This window comes from Ceratosolen solmsi, unplaced genomic scaffold (assembly GCF_000503995.2).
Source record: "Ceratosolen solmsi marchali unplaced genomic scaffold, CerSol_1.0 scaffold1, whole genome shotgun sequence".
In the NCBI taxonomy this organism is placed as follows: Eukaryota; Metazoa; Arthropoda; class Insecta; order Hymenoptera; family Agaonidae; genus Ceratosolen; species Ceratosolen solmsi.
In genome coordinates this window covers 7,650,664-7,668,448 of record NW_011948415.1, presented here as the reverse complement: position 1 = coordinate 7,668,448, position 17,785 = coordinate 7,650,664, and the positions used below count along the sequence as shown (strand labels likewise).

Below are 17,785 nucleotides of genomic sequence, written 5' to 3'. Positions count from 1 at the left end.
ATATGTTGTTGAAGATATTTTCTCACTTCAATAAGGGCATGCATATAAACTCTAAATAATGAGAGAAAGCACCGAGAAAACAAATAAGAAAGGAGAGGAGGTAAATTATCAAAGGGACAAAGATATTACAAAATGCGTAGAAAAAAAGTTTAATGGGTAAAGAGATTCGACAAAACTAGTATCAGTGAGTTCTGCAGCTATTGTCAAGTGCTACATGTTTATAGCAGTTTTTTGCTGAAATACTAAAATATACATTTCAGGCAATAACAATATATATATATATATATATATATATATATACGAATCTTGTTTAATATATTATGAAAATAAAGGTATAAACACACTTTTTTATGGAATCGCGGAAATACATAACGAAAATACAAAATTAATAAAGGCTTTGGGTTTTAACAGATTGTTAGAGTTTTCGGTAATTCTAGTAAGCTAATTTCAGTTTTAAATCTTTCTAAGATTAAGTTGGATAGGCTCCGATATAAATTTGTCCTCTGTTGTTAGCCGTTGAGCCTAAGAAATTCCATTAGCATAAGAAAATCTGACAAAAAACAAATAGATTAGTATTTAGTATTGGTAATGGTGACAAACCCACGGCGTCACTTGAAAGCATCGACGTAAATTAATCACCATCGTTGTTTTTTACATTTTAACTTTGCATAGGAAATGTTGGAATTTTAGTCCCTAATAACGAACATATAAGTAAACATAAATTTTGAAGTGTACATGATTAAATAAGGAGAATGTCTGCTTTTGACCCTTTGAATCTATTAAGTTCTAGTTTTCGAAAGATGCATGGGTAAAGGCATTTTATAGTTGATAGCAGTATGATGGGTAGTCTTTTCTGATTCGAGAGCTCGACAGTTTTTATAATTTAACCATTTTTTCACATGGTACATGCATACAACAGCACATATCTGCAGAGATATGGTACAACTATCGCTGCTGCTGCTGCACCGAGAGAAATTATGCGGTGATGTATTCCCGCGGGGCTACAACTTGCTTTTGATACGAGAAACTTGCAGTTCGACCGTTCGTCTCTTGTACCTATCACTTTCGTCTTCCCCGCTTTCCCCATCTCTGTCTTTTCCTACCTCTCATGTACAGCGATGACGTCCATCATCATATAATTGGCACAGTCAGTCTCATCTCAGTGAATTCGAATCAAGATTAACGGATGGTCGTATGGAAGCTTTTCTCCTGGAATTTTGACTGACGACCAAAAGCGGCTTCGTATTTACTTCAGTTCTCTTTGTATATATTTATAAGTCGAATAATTGCAATGACTTACTAATATAAGCGATTAAGAATGTTTTATATGTGGCATCGAGCAAGGAAATCGAGTAAACCGAGTTACTTCATAATAGTGTGCTTTCATATAATTAATAACCAAGTTTAAATTAATCCATTCGCTTAATAAAATAATATTTGGGATCATTTATATGGAATATAGAGATTAATAAATAATATCCTATTAGTATATAAAGAATTTCAATATACATAGAATATTATTTCACAATAATCACGTAAAATATTAAAATTAAATTCAGATCTTTTGAACGAAATGCTTACTTCTATATTCTATATCCTTTGATATTCCTAATGAATGAGTCATTATATTATAAAGAAATGAAGTAACTAATTTTACTTTAATGTAAATTATTATTACGCATTAAAAAAAAATCATTTATAAAATTTTTTACAAAAACCATGAATAATTAGGTGAAATTTTTGAAATTTTTATGATTACCACACGTAAGCTTTATTTATATTTATAAAAATATTTTACAAAAAGTCCATGTCATATTGAGCTGTAGTAAAATATCGTCCAGAGAGTAAATTTACGATATAGTATGAAGGAAAAATTGATTCGTTCAATGTATATAATCACTTTTCTGGAGCTGTTCTCATTTAGACAAATTAACCAGGCTCCGAGCGAAACTGGAGATGTTAATCTTAATCAGCTAACGTGCGATAATTATAATTTACTTATTACTTTTATTTATTTTATAAACTTTTTATTTACTTTTATATTATACATGCGTACTGAAATATATCCACTAATTTTTAACGCTTATTGTGAATTACGGCTTCCTTATTTAATAATGTAACAGAATGTTATGAATGCGAATTGGGTCTCGAAAGGAACAATTCTGAGAATGACATAGGATGTTGCTTTTCGCACTGTTCATTTTGAAGATCTTGCATATTCAAAGACTTTTATACAAATTGCTTAGAACATTGTTATGCTAAGATGGCGAAACGACTACCTACTCTTAGCATATTTTGATGATATTTTTAGTGGCTGGTCTACAGCAAGGGTTGGTGCACCAGCTTTAGGCCATTTTCTTTTCATCCTGGTTAGAGCTTCCGTACACTATCTTTCATATTTTTTTCACTTCTCATTTCACATTTACATTCTCAACTCCAATTAGCTTCATTGTCGGCCTACGTGAGTGGGAATGTAAAAGAATTCAGTCGTATTTGGCCAGTATTTTCAAAAATATCCGATACATTTTTTTATTATTATTACTTCATATTCATAAAGAGAAAAAACGACTGTATACGAAGAATAAATTTAAAATAAAATTTACACATAACTTGTATGAAATATTGAAAATCCTTTTAACTATAATGGCTAAAGAGCATTAACAGAGAGGAGATTGCAAAAATAAAACATAAATTTGTGTGATTTGTTCGAAAATCCAAGCATATTTTTCCCATAACAAAGTGCAGAGTTCCACTTTAAGCATTCATATGGGAGATAAAGCAAGGCTTGGGCCGTTCAAAATGGCTCAGCAGTCCATCTTGGCTAGAGATACGAGCAGAAAAAACTTGTTAAAATTTTAGCAAAGTCGTTGTAGTAATTCCGCATAAAAAACGTTATAAACACTTGAATCCTGATTTTTTTTCTCAATTTTCTTTTTATCGTTTATATTCATTAGTTAGAGAAATTGTCGCTATTTTAATGTAAATATATAACGACGAAGATGTATTTAGAGAATGGCCATAAAAATTTTGACACTGGTAAAACAAAATATAACTTTTAAATTGTATTTAAAAAAATAATGAAGAAACTTTTTTACAAACGTCGTGGTTGTTAAGTATTTTAAATTACATCCATAGTTCACTTATGCGCTGAGATTACGTATTTCAAAATTAAAATTAGACACTTCTACTTTCATGAACAAACCCTAAAAATTTATAGCTTCAATTATAACAATAAATGGAATAACTACGAGATATAATAATATTATGTTGAAATATTATATATACGTAAAATATGACCCATAATGATATCTCGTGCAATTAGAGGATAAATGGAAAAGCATACGTATGAGGAAAGTTCTATCTCTTGCAATAGAACGGCTAATGTAGCGACGAATGACACGTAATAAACACAATGTATAATAATTTTGAGGCAAGAATCTCAGGAAATATGAGCAGTTTCGAATAATTATGGCGTCTTTACGCATTTACGCATATACTGTCTTTTTGACTCTTTTATTCTCAATTTATTAAAATAATTCTACCTTCTTCACCTTCACCTTATTCTCAACCTCTTACAAGCTATTAGCTAATTTCTTCTACACGTTGTTTATCCAAATTGTTTTCTTTTAAAAATTTATTTAATTAATATATACCATCTAAAATGTTTAAAAATGCTTTTATTAAAAATGTAATATTTTAAATATTCAATATTTCAATTTTTCACAATAGTAGAATAATAAGTATGATTTTTTTTGATAATTTCAATATCCATTATAATGTGACCGTTACTTTATCGTTTTATTGAAATTATAATTATTCATTAAAAAAAAAAAAAAAAAACAAATGTTTGAAGTATATTAAATATTTTAATAATAATTTTCTTAATTTTTTCACATTATATATGAATATATATTTATTTATCGATTTTCAAATGAGTTTATCAATATTTTATGTTAAAATAATAGTATATAATTTTCTTTAAATCACAAGAGTTTTTATAAAAATATTTTTATTATCATATAAATTTTTTAATATAAATATATAATATTACCATTGATAAACAATAGACAAAATTATTTAATGAATGTAAAATGTGAAAAAGAAATAATGAGCATAAATAACAAATTCGAAGTTTTAAGGCAATTTGAAATGTATGACGAGATACATAGATGTTCGCTCTATAATTTGTTGAATGAAAAGTAAAAAATAGAATGTGCAATGAATGAATGACAGCTGATATTCGTTAATTAAAATGACGTTTTGATTTTCTGGGCGAAGATTTAAAATATTGAACTTACTTTATTAAATAAGTTACAAGAGAGTAGCTTTTTCTATCAATTCACATATTACTTTGTTTCCTTGAAGTAGTTACATTTTATATTTATCGGAATACAAATATTTTAACAAAGAGATGAAGATGGATTATATTTTTCTTTAGATGAATTAAAAAAATCCATTAGGATAAAAGTTTTAATATATCTATACCACAATTAATGATATAGTATAAACATATATTTATCGTAAGTATAATTGAAGGTTGATGGAGTATATTCATGTTAGCTTGTTTCCAACTTTGCTTTTAAAATAAGATTTGTTAGTTAATACTTATTGCAGAAAAACATATGATTCCTTTAATATTAATAAATTAGTACACTAATTTATTTTCATAAAGAATCGAACTCCAAGAATATTAAAATTAATACAAAACGAGTAAGAGTAGAAAAATTAGTTTAATAATTTCAGTTTGATACTTTATTTGGTTTCATTTTTTTATAATTTGTCTTCGTATAAAAGTTTTTCTTTTATGCTTTTAACTTTCAAAAATTTCTACTTACATGATGGAGTTTAACTTCGTTAAATTTTTTAACTCAGGAAATAGCCAATATTTTTTTTATTAAGATGGAAACTTGATATACTTCTTGTTTTCTTTGATCAAGCTTTGGCTTTATATATTTTTTTTGATTTTCCTCTATAATTATTTATGAGATGAATAGGAGAGTAGACATGTGAAATTAGTTGTTTAGTAATTTAAAATTAAAATATGAATTTGTTTTATCGATTAATAATCAATTAATTATTAGTCACTTAGTAGACAATTTTCACTCTATAAAATTTTGTGAACTCTAATACATTATAAATAATCTATTATATATGTAGTCGATTACTAATTTGTAATAGACAATTTAAAGTGTATTACGAATATATTTATTAAAAAATAAATATTTCTTTAAAAAGCAAAGGTAAATAATGAGATCAGTATTTTTCACATAATATTTGAAAAAACAATTTTTTAATTAATGAAGAATTTGCAGATTCATTCAACTTACAAAAGAAGTAATAATCGACTGTGTTAAAAAGTGATTTAGAAATGATAGAATGTTCAGTTTGTCTGTTAATTTAGAAAAGATCGGATGGCTCGATCATAACTCGAGTAAAGTAAGCATGCTTACAAGCATGTACACAACGAAAACGAAATGGAAACTATTGCAAAGGTGCATGGTGGCGCTAAGTTGAAAGGTGACTAATTGTAATTAGGCATCAGGCACATTGGCTTGGCTAGCAATCCATTAGAGAAGTCAACGTCTCTTATCAATCCGAATAAATGACAAAACGGGGCGTAAGAGTGGGTGCTCAAGAGGTAATACCAGATTTTTCACTCAAGATATCTCGTGATTAAAATTTCTCTAAACTATTTCTCTCTCTCTCTCTATTACTCGTAGCTCTTCATTTCTTTCTCTTATGCTACACTGTTGCATAGAATTCGACTACGACCGAATGCACGCGTGAGTCTAGCTGAGCTTGTTGCTTGTTGCTTGCATTTCAGTGAACAAAAGGCAGAAAGCCGAGAAGTAAAGTATGTGTAGAAGGCAGAAAGAACGAGCAGCGGATCACGTTGAAAAGGGAAGTCCCGTGCTCCCTCCTGACGATGCGACGCTTGTTCTCTCGCCCTTTACCACCCTTCCGCTGCCCTGCCCCTTTTGCTCTCAGGCTCCTTCTTTTACTCTTTTGACCTTTCTATTACTTTTGCCCACTATATGTACGCCAGTTGACGCAGAAACAACGAACAATGTGCCGTGGCATGGCCTCGTAGATTACGTGGATGCGAAAGTAACTGCGCCAGATGATTAATGGATTCACTCACCCGCAATCATTCTTCCGTAGTCGAGTAGAAAGTTCACGCGTAAGCTGGTGGAATTCAATTCTTTACTATATAAAAAAGAAAGCGACTTTACATAATAGGCAGAATGCGAAACCCAATGCGTGTGTCTAAATATCTCAATAATTAAAGCAATGAGAGATAGAGAGGCAGAGATAAAGGGAGATACGATTTCAGCGAGATGATTAGAATTCACCACGTGGATGCAGATGTGAAATGATATTTTAAAATACTTCTCTTTTTATATTTATTGTAATTTTCTTTTTATCACGTTAATAAATGTATTTAATTTTAAAATGTATAAATCAAATACTACTACGTTAAATACATTGTTGAAATCATTGTTGAACCTATTTTGACTCGAAAAAATTTACTACGTATAATTAATTTTAGTTCTAAATTAAAAGCTCATTTATTCATTTTATCATAGTCTCCTATTCAGCAAATATAACTCAGAAATTAAATACAATATACAAAAACAAGAAGATAGTAAATATATTTGCTTTATTTCATGGAATTCATATAGTAAAAAAATCCATTAAAATAATAACTATGAATAAATTTTCATAGATCAATACAAGAAAAGAAGATGAAAACAAAGACTATGCCAAACTGTTAAAAGAAGCGCGAATGAATACTTTTTTTTTTAATGATTTTTTTTTTCTAATCATTATAATAGCTTAAAATAATTCTATTACAAATAGTAATCTCAGTTTTGAAAATAAGGAAGACAATGAGCAGAATGAAAAAACTTATGTCAAAAGTTATAAAAACGTAATTGTTTGTAACCCGAGCATGAAAAACATTCAACTGATGCTTCATTATATTATATTATTTATTATTTAGAAAAAAGTAGAAAAAGCTTGCAATCGACACATATTCGCATTGTTTACTTTCTTGGTGTGCATCCAAAGAGACGCAAAGCTTGTCAACTACAGAGATCGGCAGGAAGCCAAATATTCATGTGACCCCATATCCCGGAATAATGCATGGCCAAACGAGACGCACCAAGGACGTTAGTTATTTTCCTGCTAACATGTTATTTTTATTTTTTTTTGGACATAATAAAATACAAATTGTGTTATAAATTATTACCACGTTTGAATTAATATTATATTCGATTACTTTTAAGAAAGACTTGAATTAAAAAGTTAAAATTGTATGACGCATAAATATTTAGAAAATTATGCGTTATACATTATGTATAACTGCAGTCCATCTATTCTACGCGTGAAAACTCAATTAAATAAGGAAACCTCGAGTATAATTAAGAATCCACAAATAGTAATATAACCGATGGGTTAAGATAAGAGTTAAATAATATTTATTGATCATAATATTTAAAGGAAATTAATTATTGTATACAATATAAATAAAAAAATTTCATTATTTTAATGAGTCTATAGGTCCGTTATAGTTAATATTTATACAGAATAGTATCTAACAAATAAAGATAAATTATTTGAATGATTTCATACCAGTCATTTAACATAAATTTATTTTATGTTAAATAAATTTTCAGTTGTTACTTTAATAATTTAAACATTGTAAGACAATCGTTTATTGACACAGTATATTTATACACTAACTGCTTCTTTTAAATCATACAAATTTAAACTTAAAATTCTCATTAATTTGTGTATAATTTATAATTAAAATTATTATTTTTTATTATTTTTTGTTTTACTAATAACAATAATGTAATAATTGGTGTACGGTTAAAAAATTCAACCAATTATATTAGTGGATAATTAACAGTAACAATCTGAATAAATAAACCGAAAAATTAAAAAAAAGTTTGCATAGCAATTTAACGAAAATTCGTATTAATGCCAAAAGTAACGAACAGGTGTTTATATATCCTGCTCTGATTTATATCTGGTTTTTCTTTATTTTCCTTATTTTTCTCTTACTCATTATCCTTTCTTGCATTTATCTACTTAACACATTCTGGCTACTCTTATCTCAACATTTTCCATATCCTATTTATTTTTTCACATCTTCTTTTATCGTATCCTGCGCGTGTTGGTAGAAACAGAATAATACCAAAATGAAATGTTTTTTCAATTAAATATTCCATATGCTAGATTTTATTTTTTACATATTTGTATTTAATTCCATCGTTACACGCTGGAAAAATTTCTGTCTTTAAATTGATGAAATTTTCTAACGAAGCTGAAAAAATGGTTAATGTATTTTTTTTCATAATTTTTTTAACATAATTAGTAGTCAAGTATAATTTTAATATTATTTTCATTATAAAACTTTTAATTTATGAAAATTTACATTTATTGTATAAATTCATCAAATTCAAATTTTTTAATATTAAAAAGCTGATATTTTCATTAATATCATTGTGCATTAGGATAGTAGAGTAACAGAATCAATAAGTTTATCAAATGGAAGTAAGTTAAATAATCGATTAAAGCTCATCTCTACATTTTTTTCAGCACATGGCTTTGTTACAAAGTTATCTTTATAAATTTATAAATATCTTATGAAACTGCAATGTTCGCTTTCTCAGAGTCATAGGCTTTCTTACTACAATTTAAATTCAAACATTTGTCTACGTTCCTACTTTAGGAAGAACAATAGTTTTTTATCAAAAGAAATATATTACTGAAAACGGATTTTAAATAAAAGAAGAATTCAACTTACTTACAGAAATCAATTTCAAAGTATGTTTCAAAGGTATATATATATATATATATATCGAATTATAGTTAAAACCCATATAGTCTGTATACAGTTTTACATAAAATGTACTAACAAAGTACTACTTTTTCTAAATTGTAAATTTGATATTACGAAATAAATAGTATATAAAGAAATCTAAATCATATTGATCAACGTTATAATCATATGTTTACCCTAAGTATTAATTGCAATGGAAAAAGATAAACAATTTTTTTTTCAATAACTTTGAACTCACTCCGTTACGTGTTTGCATTAGTATAGTAAAGCACTGCTAGTATTCCTTATATAACGATAAATAAGATTGTCAGTGCAGGACTATATGCTAGGACTTTTTATTCATTTGCAGCTCATTCGGGAAATATACCATGGCCATTTCCCAGGTTCACGTCATGTTCGTTAACATTTACCCCTCTTGCGCCTCGTGCATTTCTCTTATTTCGTTTATTCCTGCAACTGAACCCATCTCCCTCTTATTTCATTCATTTTTCAATGAAAAAATTTGTATTGTGAAATTTTGCGCATCACCGTGAATCATGTGCAAAACTATCATATAAATAGTATTTCTCGCGAATGGATTATTGTAATTATTTTTTTTTTTTTTAAGTGGCTTAATAATTTATCGAATTATAGTAAATAGATCAATTTTATAAAAGCAGTTTGGCAATCGTACTTTTCCCAAGCGCTCATGAATTTGTAAAGTACTTCGGTCTGATAGGTAAGAAATCATCGGTCCTAATTGATGTAGCTCGTTTTAATTACCAATTGCTACCCACTAACTGCAATTCCTATAGAAGTGTTAGAAAAATAGTCCTCGCTTCTCTGGCGGAGTAACGAAGTGGAAACAGAAATTTATTCGCTGTCGAGATAACACTCGAACACGTGAAGCGCTTTTCTGCGTAACCTCTATTTATTGATTCCCTTAACAGCGGAAGGAACTGAACACTAACAACTTTTAACTAAGGACGAAAGTCGTCGCTCTAGATTACATCTATACAATTTCGCAGTACGCAAAGTAACTTAATCGTGAATGGTAACTCACCGCAATTCAAAGTAACTTCACCGTTTAGAATATGAAGAGCGCGCAAATAATAGCCCCTCCACTCCTGGGAATAATATTTTTTTAATCGAATAAACCGATTAAGTATACCGTAATCGAGTCTGTAATTATCTACATTAATAATATAGAGTGTCCTTCGAGCTTGCGTCGTTATAGCTAGGAATGGGGCAAGTAAGGGTTAACGAAAATGAAAAGTCGTGGTAGATGAAAAGGGATAACGCAAAGTTGTAATGATGACATAAGGTAAGAACGTTAAAAAATTCAGTGCTTTTTTTTTACAAAGAGAGATGAGTGAGATAAAAAGAGAAGGTGGTGAGGAAATTGTTTTCGCAATGTTCAATTAGGTGAGCTATGGAATTGGATTAATTTGCTCTCGTCGCTTCTTTTTTGACTCTTTTTATCATCGTCATTATTATTATTATTATTATTATTATTATTATTATTATTATTATTATTATTATAGTTGATGTCTTAATATATTTCATACAACTTTATTTATCTCTTTCATCTCAATCATTGAATTTTTCTCCATATTGGTAATCAATCATCATATCTTTCACTCTTTTCGATGAGACTAATTTTATTTTGTTACATTATTCTCTCTTATTAGGAAATTGATAAATTAAAAAATGTCACATATATAAAAATATAATTATAATTGTTGCTTTAACGATTTCAATAAAGCAATGAGTTTTTTGTAGTATCAGATTAAATTCCAATTACCGAATGCTCTAATTTATAAAAATAGATTGGTGAAAAATTATTATTCATTAAAAATCCATTATAAATTCTTTACATAAAATGCTATTACAATTAAAAATAAATATTTCTGATTTCTCATATATATATACACACACAGATATTCTTCATTATTACGAGAGTGATAGAATTATAAGTAAAAATTAAAATTTTATTTATGAGCTAGTAAGTCACGTCGCTTATAACAGATATGACATACATTAGAAATATAAGAAAAAAAAAACGAAGATGGCTTCAGGCATGGTAAAAATAAATTTAAACGAAAAATATATTTTGCGCTTACTAAACCACTTATGGAATAATGAAAAATTTTATGCTATTATGGTATTTATGTTAAAAAAAATTTTATTTCATACATAAGCATAAAAAATTTGTTATTGATAAACATACTTTTGAATTATAAATGTTTTATATAATTTTAATAACTTGTGAAAAATAAAATACTTTATACAATTTATGTTACTTTCCTTCTTGCAACATAAAAGTTTACTATACCCTGTGTGTACTCTTATATTATGTCAAATTAATAGTAAGTTTTGCTTTATAGGATAAGTTGTATAAGATACTTTAACATATAGCCTATACGTTTGAATTAGTAATAAATTTACTAGTTTAAACAATGAATAATTTTTATCTATCAATACGTTTAATAAGATCAAATTTAGTAATGAATGATTGGGGTAAAATTATGAGTTTTTAATAATCGTTGTCATTTTTTTTAATCGATAACTTTAATTCTAATTGTCATACAATTAACATAGATGACAAAAGTTGAATTTTCAAACGCATTATAGAATGTTGAAAACAAATGTCTATACATGCGAAGTTGAAATTTTGACTAAACTTGATAGTAAACTTTTAATAAATTTTTAATAAATTTCACCCTATAAATCACACAATAACGCAGTATAATAAATCAATTCCCAATATATTTTAATATATTTAGCTAACTGTAAATATTAATCCCTAGTCTAGTAAGTTTGATTATTAACTCATAAAGTAATAGATAACTTGTGAAAGCTTCCGATCGTACTGTGTGATTTTATACTTTCTATTTTCCAGAATCTGAAAGCGAATAGGGAAAGGAATCATTTATGAAAACCAGATGATAAAAAGGAAGGTGAGCTATACGTGTAATTGTAAAAGCGAAGCGAGTACAAAACTGGAGCTCGCGGAACTTTAGTTGGCTGCAAATATTTGCCTTCGCACCAAGAACTCATTTCCCGTTTCATCTTCATACCCGATGGACTAAATCTTCACTTGCTTGGGATATCAAACCCTCTTGCTTTGGCTTAATGTTTGATGCAGCGTGAACGTAGACGCTGCCTTGGAATATCTACCAAGATTCTTAACCCGAAGGTTAATCGCATCGGCATATACGTGCAAGAAAGGAGGCGAGTTAGTTGGGGCGGAGAATTTTCGGCCGGCCAACTTTATCGGCCGCTTCTGAAAAACTTGAGTTTCCTAATTGCTGCGATAACTTTTTAATTTAATTTATATTAGTTCAGTTACAAGGACAATAGCTTAGCTCGCAAGCACGACTACGCACGCTGCCTTCATATCCGAAAAAGTTGCAATTTTGTTTGGTGGTAAGTTCGTTAAAGCGATGCTCGTTAATGAAAGAAATGAAAGAACTTTTGAATTGTCAGAATAACGATGCAGCCATCGCCACGTATATGTATTGCAAGACACGAACTTAGTCCTTCATAACAGCCGGATCAGATGTTTATCTAGTTAGAGATAGAAAGGAAGAAAGATAAAGCTAAAGTAGCAAAATGGCATTTGGTTTGTTAAATTGTATAGCTGGAGCTCAAACCGCATGAGTATGAAACCGAAGCCGAGTCATAGAAAGAGAGAGAGAGAGAGAGAGAGAGAGAGAGAGAGAGAGTGAGTGAGTGAGTGAGTGAGAGAGTGAGTGAGAGAGAGAGAGATATTTCTCAAGAGAGTTAAATTGTATGGTATTTGCTTTCAGTAATTATCCAAGTTTATCTCCTCTCTCTCTCTCTCTCTCTCTCTCTCTCTCTCCTTTTTTTTGGACGAACGTCTGTGTCACGCCTGAAGCTTGACCTAGTAATTACAAACAAATAATTAGTTTAATTTACTCTTGTTTCCCTTACAATATTCTTGAAAATCTTTACTTCAACAACTATTATTTGGTAAATAATATTATTCGGCAAAATAACGTTATTTTTCAAAATCTGAATTATTGCATTTTATAAATTTACTTTCATTTCATGATATTATACATTAGCATTTTCATTATAATTGGATAATGGCAGATAAATAATTATAGACTTACCGATCGTAGTGAGTACAGTAAGTGAATAGAAGAATGCTCTCGCAAAATTCCATTCGTAATCCATCAATTTCTTTTCAGTAACGTTGTCATTGTTTACCCGAGTTATCGAATGTTTCACAGTCTCTAAATTATCTGTTAAAGTTCGGACAACTTGTTCCTGAAAACGAGCTAGTTCTTCAGATGCGAGTCTGGTCCAATTTTCATGGTATAATATATTTAATTTCTCAGTGGTAATCCATAAATTTTCTACAGTATGAGCTCGAGCTTCGTTTATCTGTAGAAACAAAAGATTATGTTGAATAAAATTACTTTCAATAATACTAGGCTATATGTATGTGCAAAAATTTTTATTATGAATTTTTTTTCAGTATTCATGCTTTATAATTATCTAATTATTAAATCAATATCAAGGCTATTATAAAATCAATTTCTAATTTTGATTTGAAATAAATTTAATAAAAACGATTTTACTCGTTTATGATAAAAGCAGATATCCAAATTATTATTAGCGGTGCTTAAATTAAATAAAATCATTATATATTTATTAATTTAGATTATGTATTTTTGATAAAATCATGACACTAAATGCTTAAATTTCCATTTAATTTCCTAGATTTATTATTATAATATTATAATTATCAATTAATATTTAGTAAGTCACAACACAGGAATATATTTGACTTATTCCCTTATTAAAATAATATTTCTTAATTAAATAATTGCTTAAATACTTGTGAAATTATTTTATGTCGCTTTTACTATTATACTCTTATTTTATTTTAAACGAACAATATTGTTATTATGAGTATTTACTTTCTCGAAAACGACGATTTCGAAAATGAATAAGAGATTTTAGAATTATATAACGATCTTTCAGATTTCAAGAATCAAATTTTCTATTTGAAAAGCTTTCTACACGTTTTACGTCTACGTATGTAAATTTTTTCTATACGTATGTATTTGGAAGAATAATTTTCTGAATATGGATTGCTCATACGTATATTTGTATTGTTATATACATATATATATATATATATATATATATTGAAAAAGTCGTTACATTTTAAAAAATTCGAATTTTTTATTTCTGTATCTGTTCTTTTTTTATTTGAATATATCAATCTTATCTTTACTAACCATTATGTTGTGATAAAATAGTCTATATTCGTATCGAAACGGAATAGAATTGAAGTTGTTCATTTGAAATTTTATAGAAATACAGATTTCATAATTATTAACTATTGAAATAAAATTGTTTAAATTTTGTAACTAAGATTCCGAAATCAGAATTCTGAATTTAACATAATGATAATACTCTTTTATATTTATTTATTATGTAATTGGCGAATAAATATAAATTACAATAATTTATTTTTTATTATATTTTGAGTTTAATTTGAATTTTATGCCAAAAATGGTAATTTAAAATACCTCCCCAATTTTATTCATTGCGTATTATTTTCTTGTTTACTTTTTTGTATAAATTTTTGTATTAACAAAAAGAAATAAAAAAAAAAAATGAAAAAAATTGTCAATTCTAAGAGAAAAGTCTCAGAATTACTATTTTTATTACATCGCTATTACATTGTCAAAGACGCATTAATTTTATTAATGAATAGCTTATAAGCCATTTGAAATATTACGCTGAGTTCTAAACGAATTTACATTCATTATTTTAATGCTTAAAAGCCTACTGCAAAATTTGATCTTCATAATTTGTACCTACTTAGTCTTCTTTAGCTTTTAAAATAAAATGTTCTCTCTTTCTCCTCCCCCCCCCCCCTATATCTCTCTCTCTCTCTCACTCTCTCACTCTCTCACTCGCTCATCTTTCTTCCGTACATTAAAGTGCGAAAACCTTACTTTTTAGATTAACTCGATTTTTGCTCTCAAAGTTCAAAGGCTTATCTGATATAATATACGAATATATGTTTATCTAAGTACTAAGTTGAAAGTATGCGCCATGATCTATTATTACCAAAGGAATTACCGAGCCATATTACAAAGTCACTTTTTTATAAATCGATAAAAAAAGAAGTATTTATTGGCAAAGGATTGTGAAATTTACTGACTGTAAGCCTTGTCTTCGAGCTCGATTGAATTTCAGCTAATTTGAAAATTATAGCGCCGAGAAATTTATTGGACAAGTGAAGCTGTGTTGAATTTAACTTCGTCTTTTCTAATGGACTCGAGGCTGGCTGTGCCGATATAAGGTAAGACATTGAACTTGAACTAACACTAAGACGCGAAGGCGGTGCGCGCAGCCACTAGTTCACCCCTACCTGCATGAGCCAGCTGACGTTCTTCCTTCCCGCGTTGTGACCTTGATCTGGTATTGTAGTGGCGAGAAACCTCTGCTGGGGCATCTCGCTCGGACCCTCGATATAAAGAAAAATGAAGCTGCCGAGGAGAGTGTAGAGGACCAGTATGGCGCATATAGCCAGATTAACGAGGAAGCCCTTGAGAAAGGAGTGCCGACTGGCTTTCTCGGGTACGCTACCGAAGCAAAGACAGCGCACCTGGGAGTTGGGCGTTGGGCCCACGGGTGTCTGTCCAGGTCGCTTGAGAGAAGAGGTGTTGCCGTTGTTAGCAGGCTTGAGACCCTCGTAGGCCCGGTAGCAGCCTGCCGCGCGCTCCTTCTCCATCCTCTCGCAGCCCTCGTCGTGCTCCTCTGTCTCGTCGTCGGAGGTCGTTTCACTTTGTTGCTGTTGCTGTTGCTGTTGCTGTTGCTGTTGCTGTTGTTGCTGTTGCTGTTGTTGCTGTTGTTGCTGCTGTTGTTGCTGTTGTTGCTGTTGTTGTTGCTGCTGCTGATGTTGATATTGATGCTGCTGCTGATGTTGATATTGATGCTGCTGTTGTTGCTGTTGGTGCGGCTGATGCTGATGCTGCTGATGTTGATGTTGCTGCTGATGTCGCACGCAAGATGGTCGTTTCCTAAATACGGCCTCCTGCTTGCCGTAAGAATCGACGGGGAAGAAGGTGGAGAAGCAGACGTCGCAGGCGTCAGCGGCTGTCCCGGCCCCGGCCAGTTCCACGGGCTCCTCCAGGAAGGTCACCCGCTTCTCGCCCTGCCTGCCGATCTTCGCCGCTCGCTCTGCGGGCGCAACGGCCAACGCGTCGAACTCGCCGCTCGGCTCCAGCGCAGCTGAGCTCTCCAAGGTTCCGGCTAGGCCGTCGGTCTAGGCCGAGGGTGTGGCCTCTTCGCGGCTTCCCTCTCGGTGCCCGGTTCGAAAGCTCGGACGAACCTGCGGGCCCGGGCGCTGCCTCAGCCTCTCGAAATTCATGATGTCTGGCCGAATTGGGGCGGAGAGGCAGGAATGGGGAGGCGCTTTGTCAACGCGTTCGTGCCACCGTGGCTTCTGAATTATTCATCCTGCGAGCTGTTGGGCACCGATTGTTTATTCCGCGACCGTGGACTCGCTTTGTCCACGTGAAATTGCGCGACTTGGACGGGATCTTGCGTCAACCGAGCCCAAGTATCTACGTCGCGTATGTATCTTCGCATGTGAAAATCACCCTCGCCTTCTGCAGTCGCTTTTGCACTTAAGCGCGCGAATTTATAAATTCTCTGACGTATTTGGTGCTTGGGTTGGGCCTTGATTATTTTTCTTCTGCGGGTGCCTAGTATACGTTGCTATGTTTGCCGTGGAAGGAGGAGCTCATGGCACGAGACGGCCAGAGTTCCTTTGCACTACTCTTGACGGCCATATCAGAATTAATATAATCTCGTCTCTAATCGATTATTGGAAGTTTTGCTTTAGGCTTGGGCAATGTCACGGCAATTTTCATGTCTCAATGATACGATTTGTTTCTCGTCGGCTTCCACAATTTCACGAATTACTCGACCGTTGATTTTGGTTACCTGAAACACAAAACGTTTTTTTCTTTATAAGATTATATATTATTGACATTTCAAAAGTCATCGCCTCAATCTATTACGCGAGCAGTGCGCAAAATGATTAAAAAAATCAAATTCTTCGTTTAAGTTTTAAAGCGAGTCAGTTTGAGGTCTAAAGGTTATTATCACTATTATCTATTTAATTCTAATGTTCGATATTAATTTCAATGTTCAAGGAAAGATAATTACTCTTTTGGTAGAAATAATTCTTTGTATTAAAGTACGTTTTAGAATTTTTATTTAAATAAAAGAAGATGCATTGAATAAAGTAGGTATAATATAAGTGTATTTATTGTCGAGTAACAATAATTGCTGTACTTATTTAATTATGCAGATGAGTTTCTTTGATACTTTTAACGTTGAACTTTGCGAAAGCGGAGGATCTTGAAATGTGTCTTTTCAAAATGGCAGGTTCATTGAATAACAATACAACGTAAATGTCAAGATCGTGGATCTATCTACATCTACATTGCCGTCATCTCTCTTGCCGTTTTGCAAGCTTGACTTTGGATCTATTATGTACAGATTTCGTATCCCCGCAAGCCCGATAAAAGAGTTAGTATTGTCTCAACTTCTTAAATTGAAAGAAGTTAAGATAATCGGGTTGGCTTAAATAATTCCGAAGGTGATATTACATAATACGCGAGTAGGAAATTGGGCGGTGAGGTGGCCTGAAGGTGACAAAAGCAATGCGCAAAGCGTCAATATATAGCTTCGCGATAAGCGCTCGTGGTCTCGATATCTCAGTGGATTAGACCTTGCCTTTTCGCTCTTTCTATTGCACCATCCATAAATGCATGCATCGGGTCCATAATCAGATAGGGATGATGGAGCTCGAAAGGGATCACTCTCACCGCGCGAACGATTCAAGCTTGATTTCTCAGTAAAAGAACGCGGCTTTAGTGCTCCTCACACTCT

At 31.1% G+C, this 17,785-nt stretch overlaps 1 protein-coding gene across 2 annotated transcripts in view; it reads right to left on the bottom strand.

Moving 5' to 3' along the window:
* Positions 1–15,650, bottom strand: part of LOC105368714 (TWiK family of potassium channels protein 18) — a 69,305-nt gene extending 53,655 nt beyond the window's left edge. For both annotated transcript variants that reach the window (XM_011507795.1, XM_011507796.1), the window contains exons 1-2: positions 15,252–15,650; positions 12,970–13,243 (exon numbers count right to left, since the gene is read on the bottom strand). In XM_011507795.1, coding sequence (XP_011506097.1) covers positions 12,970–13,243; positions 15,252–15,614 — 637 coding nt within the window. In that variant the 5' untranslated portion in view covers positions 15,615–15,650. The remainder of the gene's footprint in view (positions 1–12,969; positions 13,244–15,251) is intronic.
* Between the last annotated feature and the right edge of the window lie 2,135 nt (positions 15,651–17,785).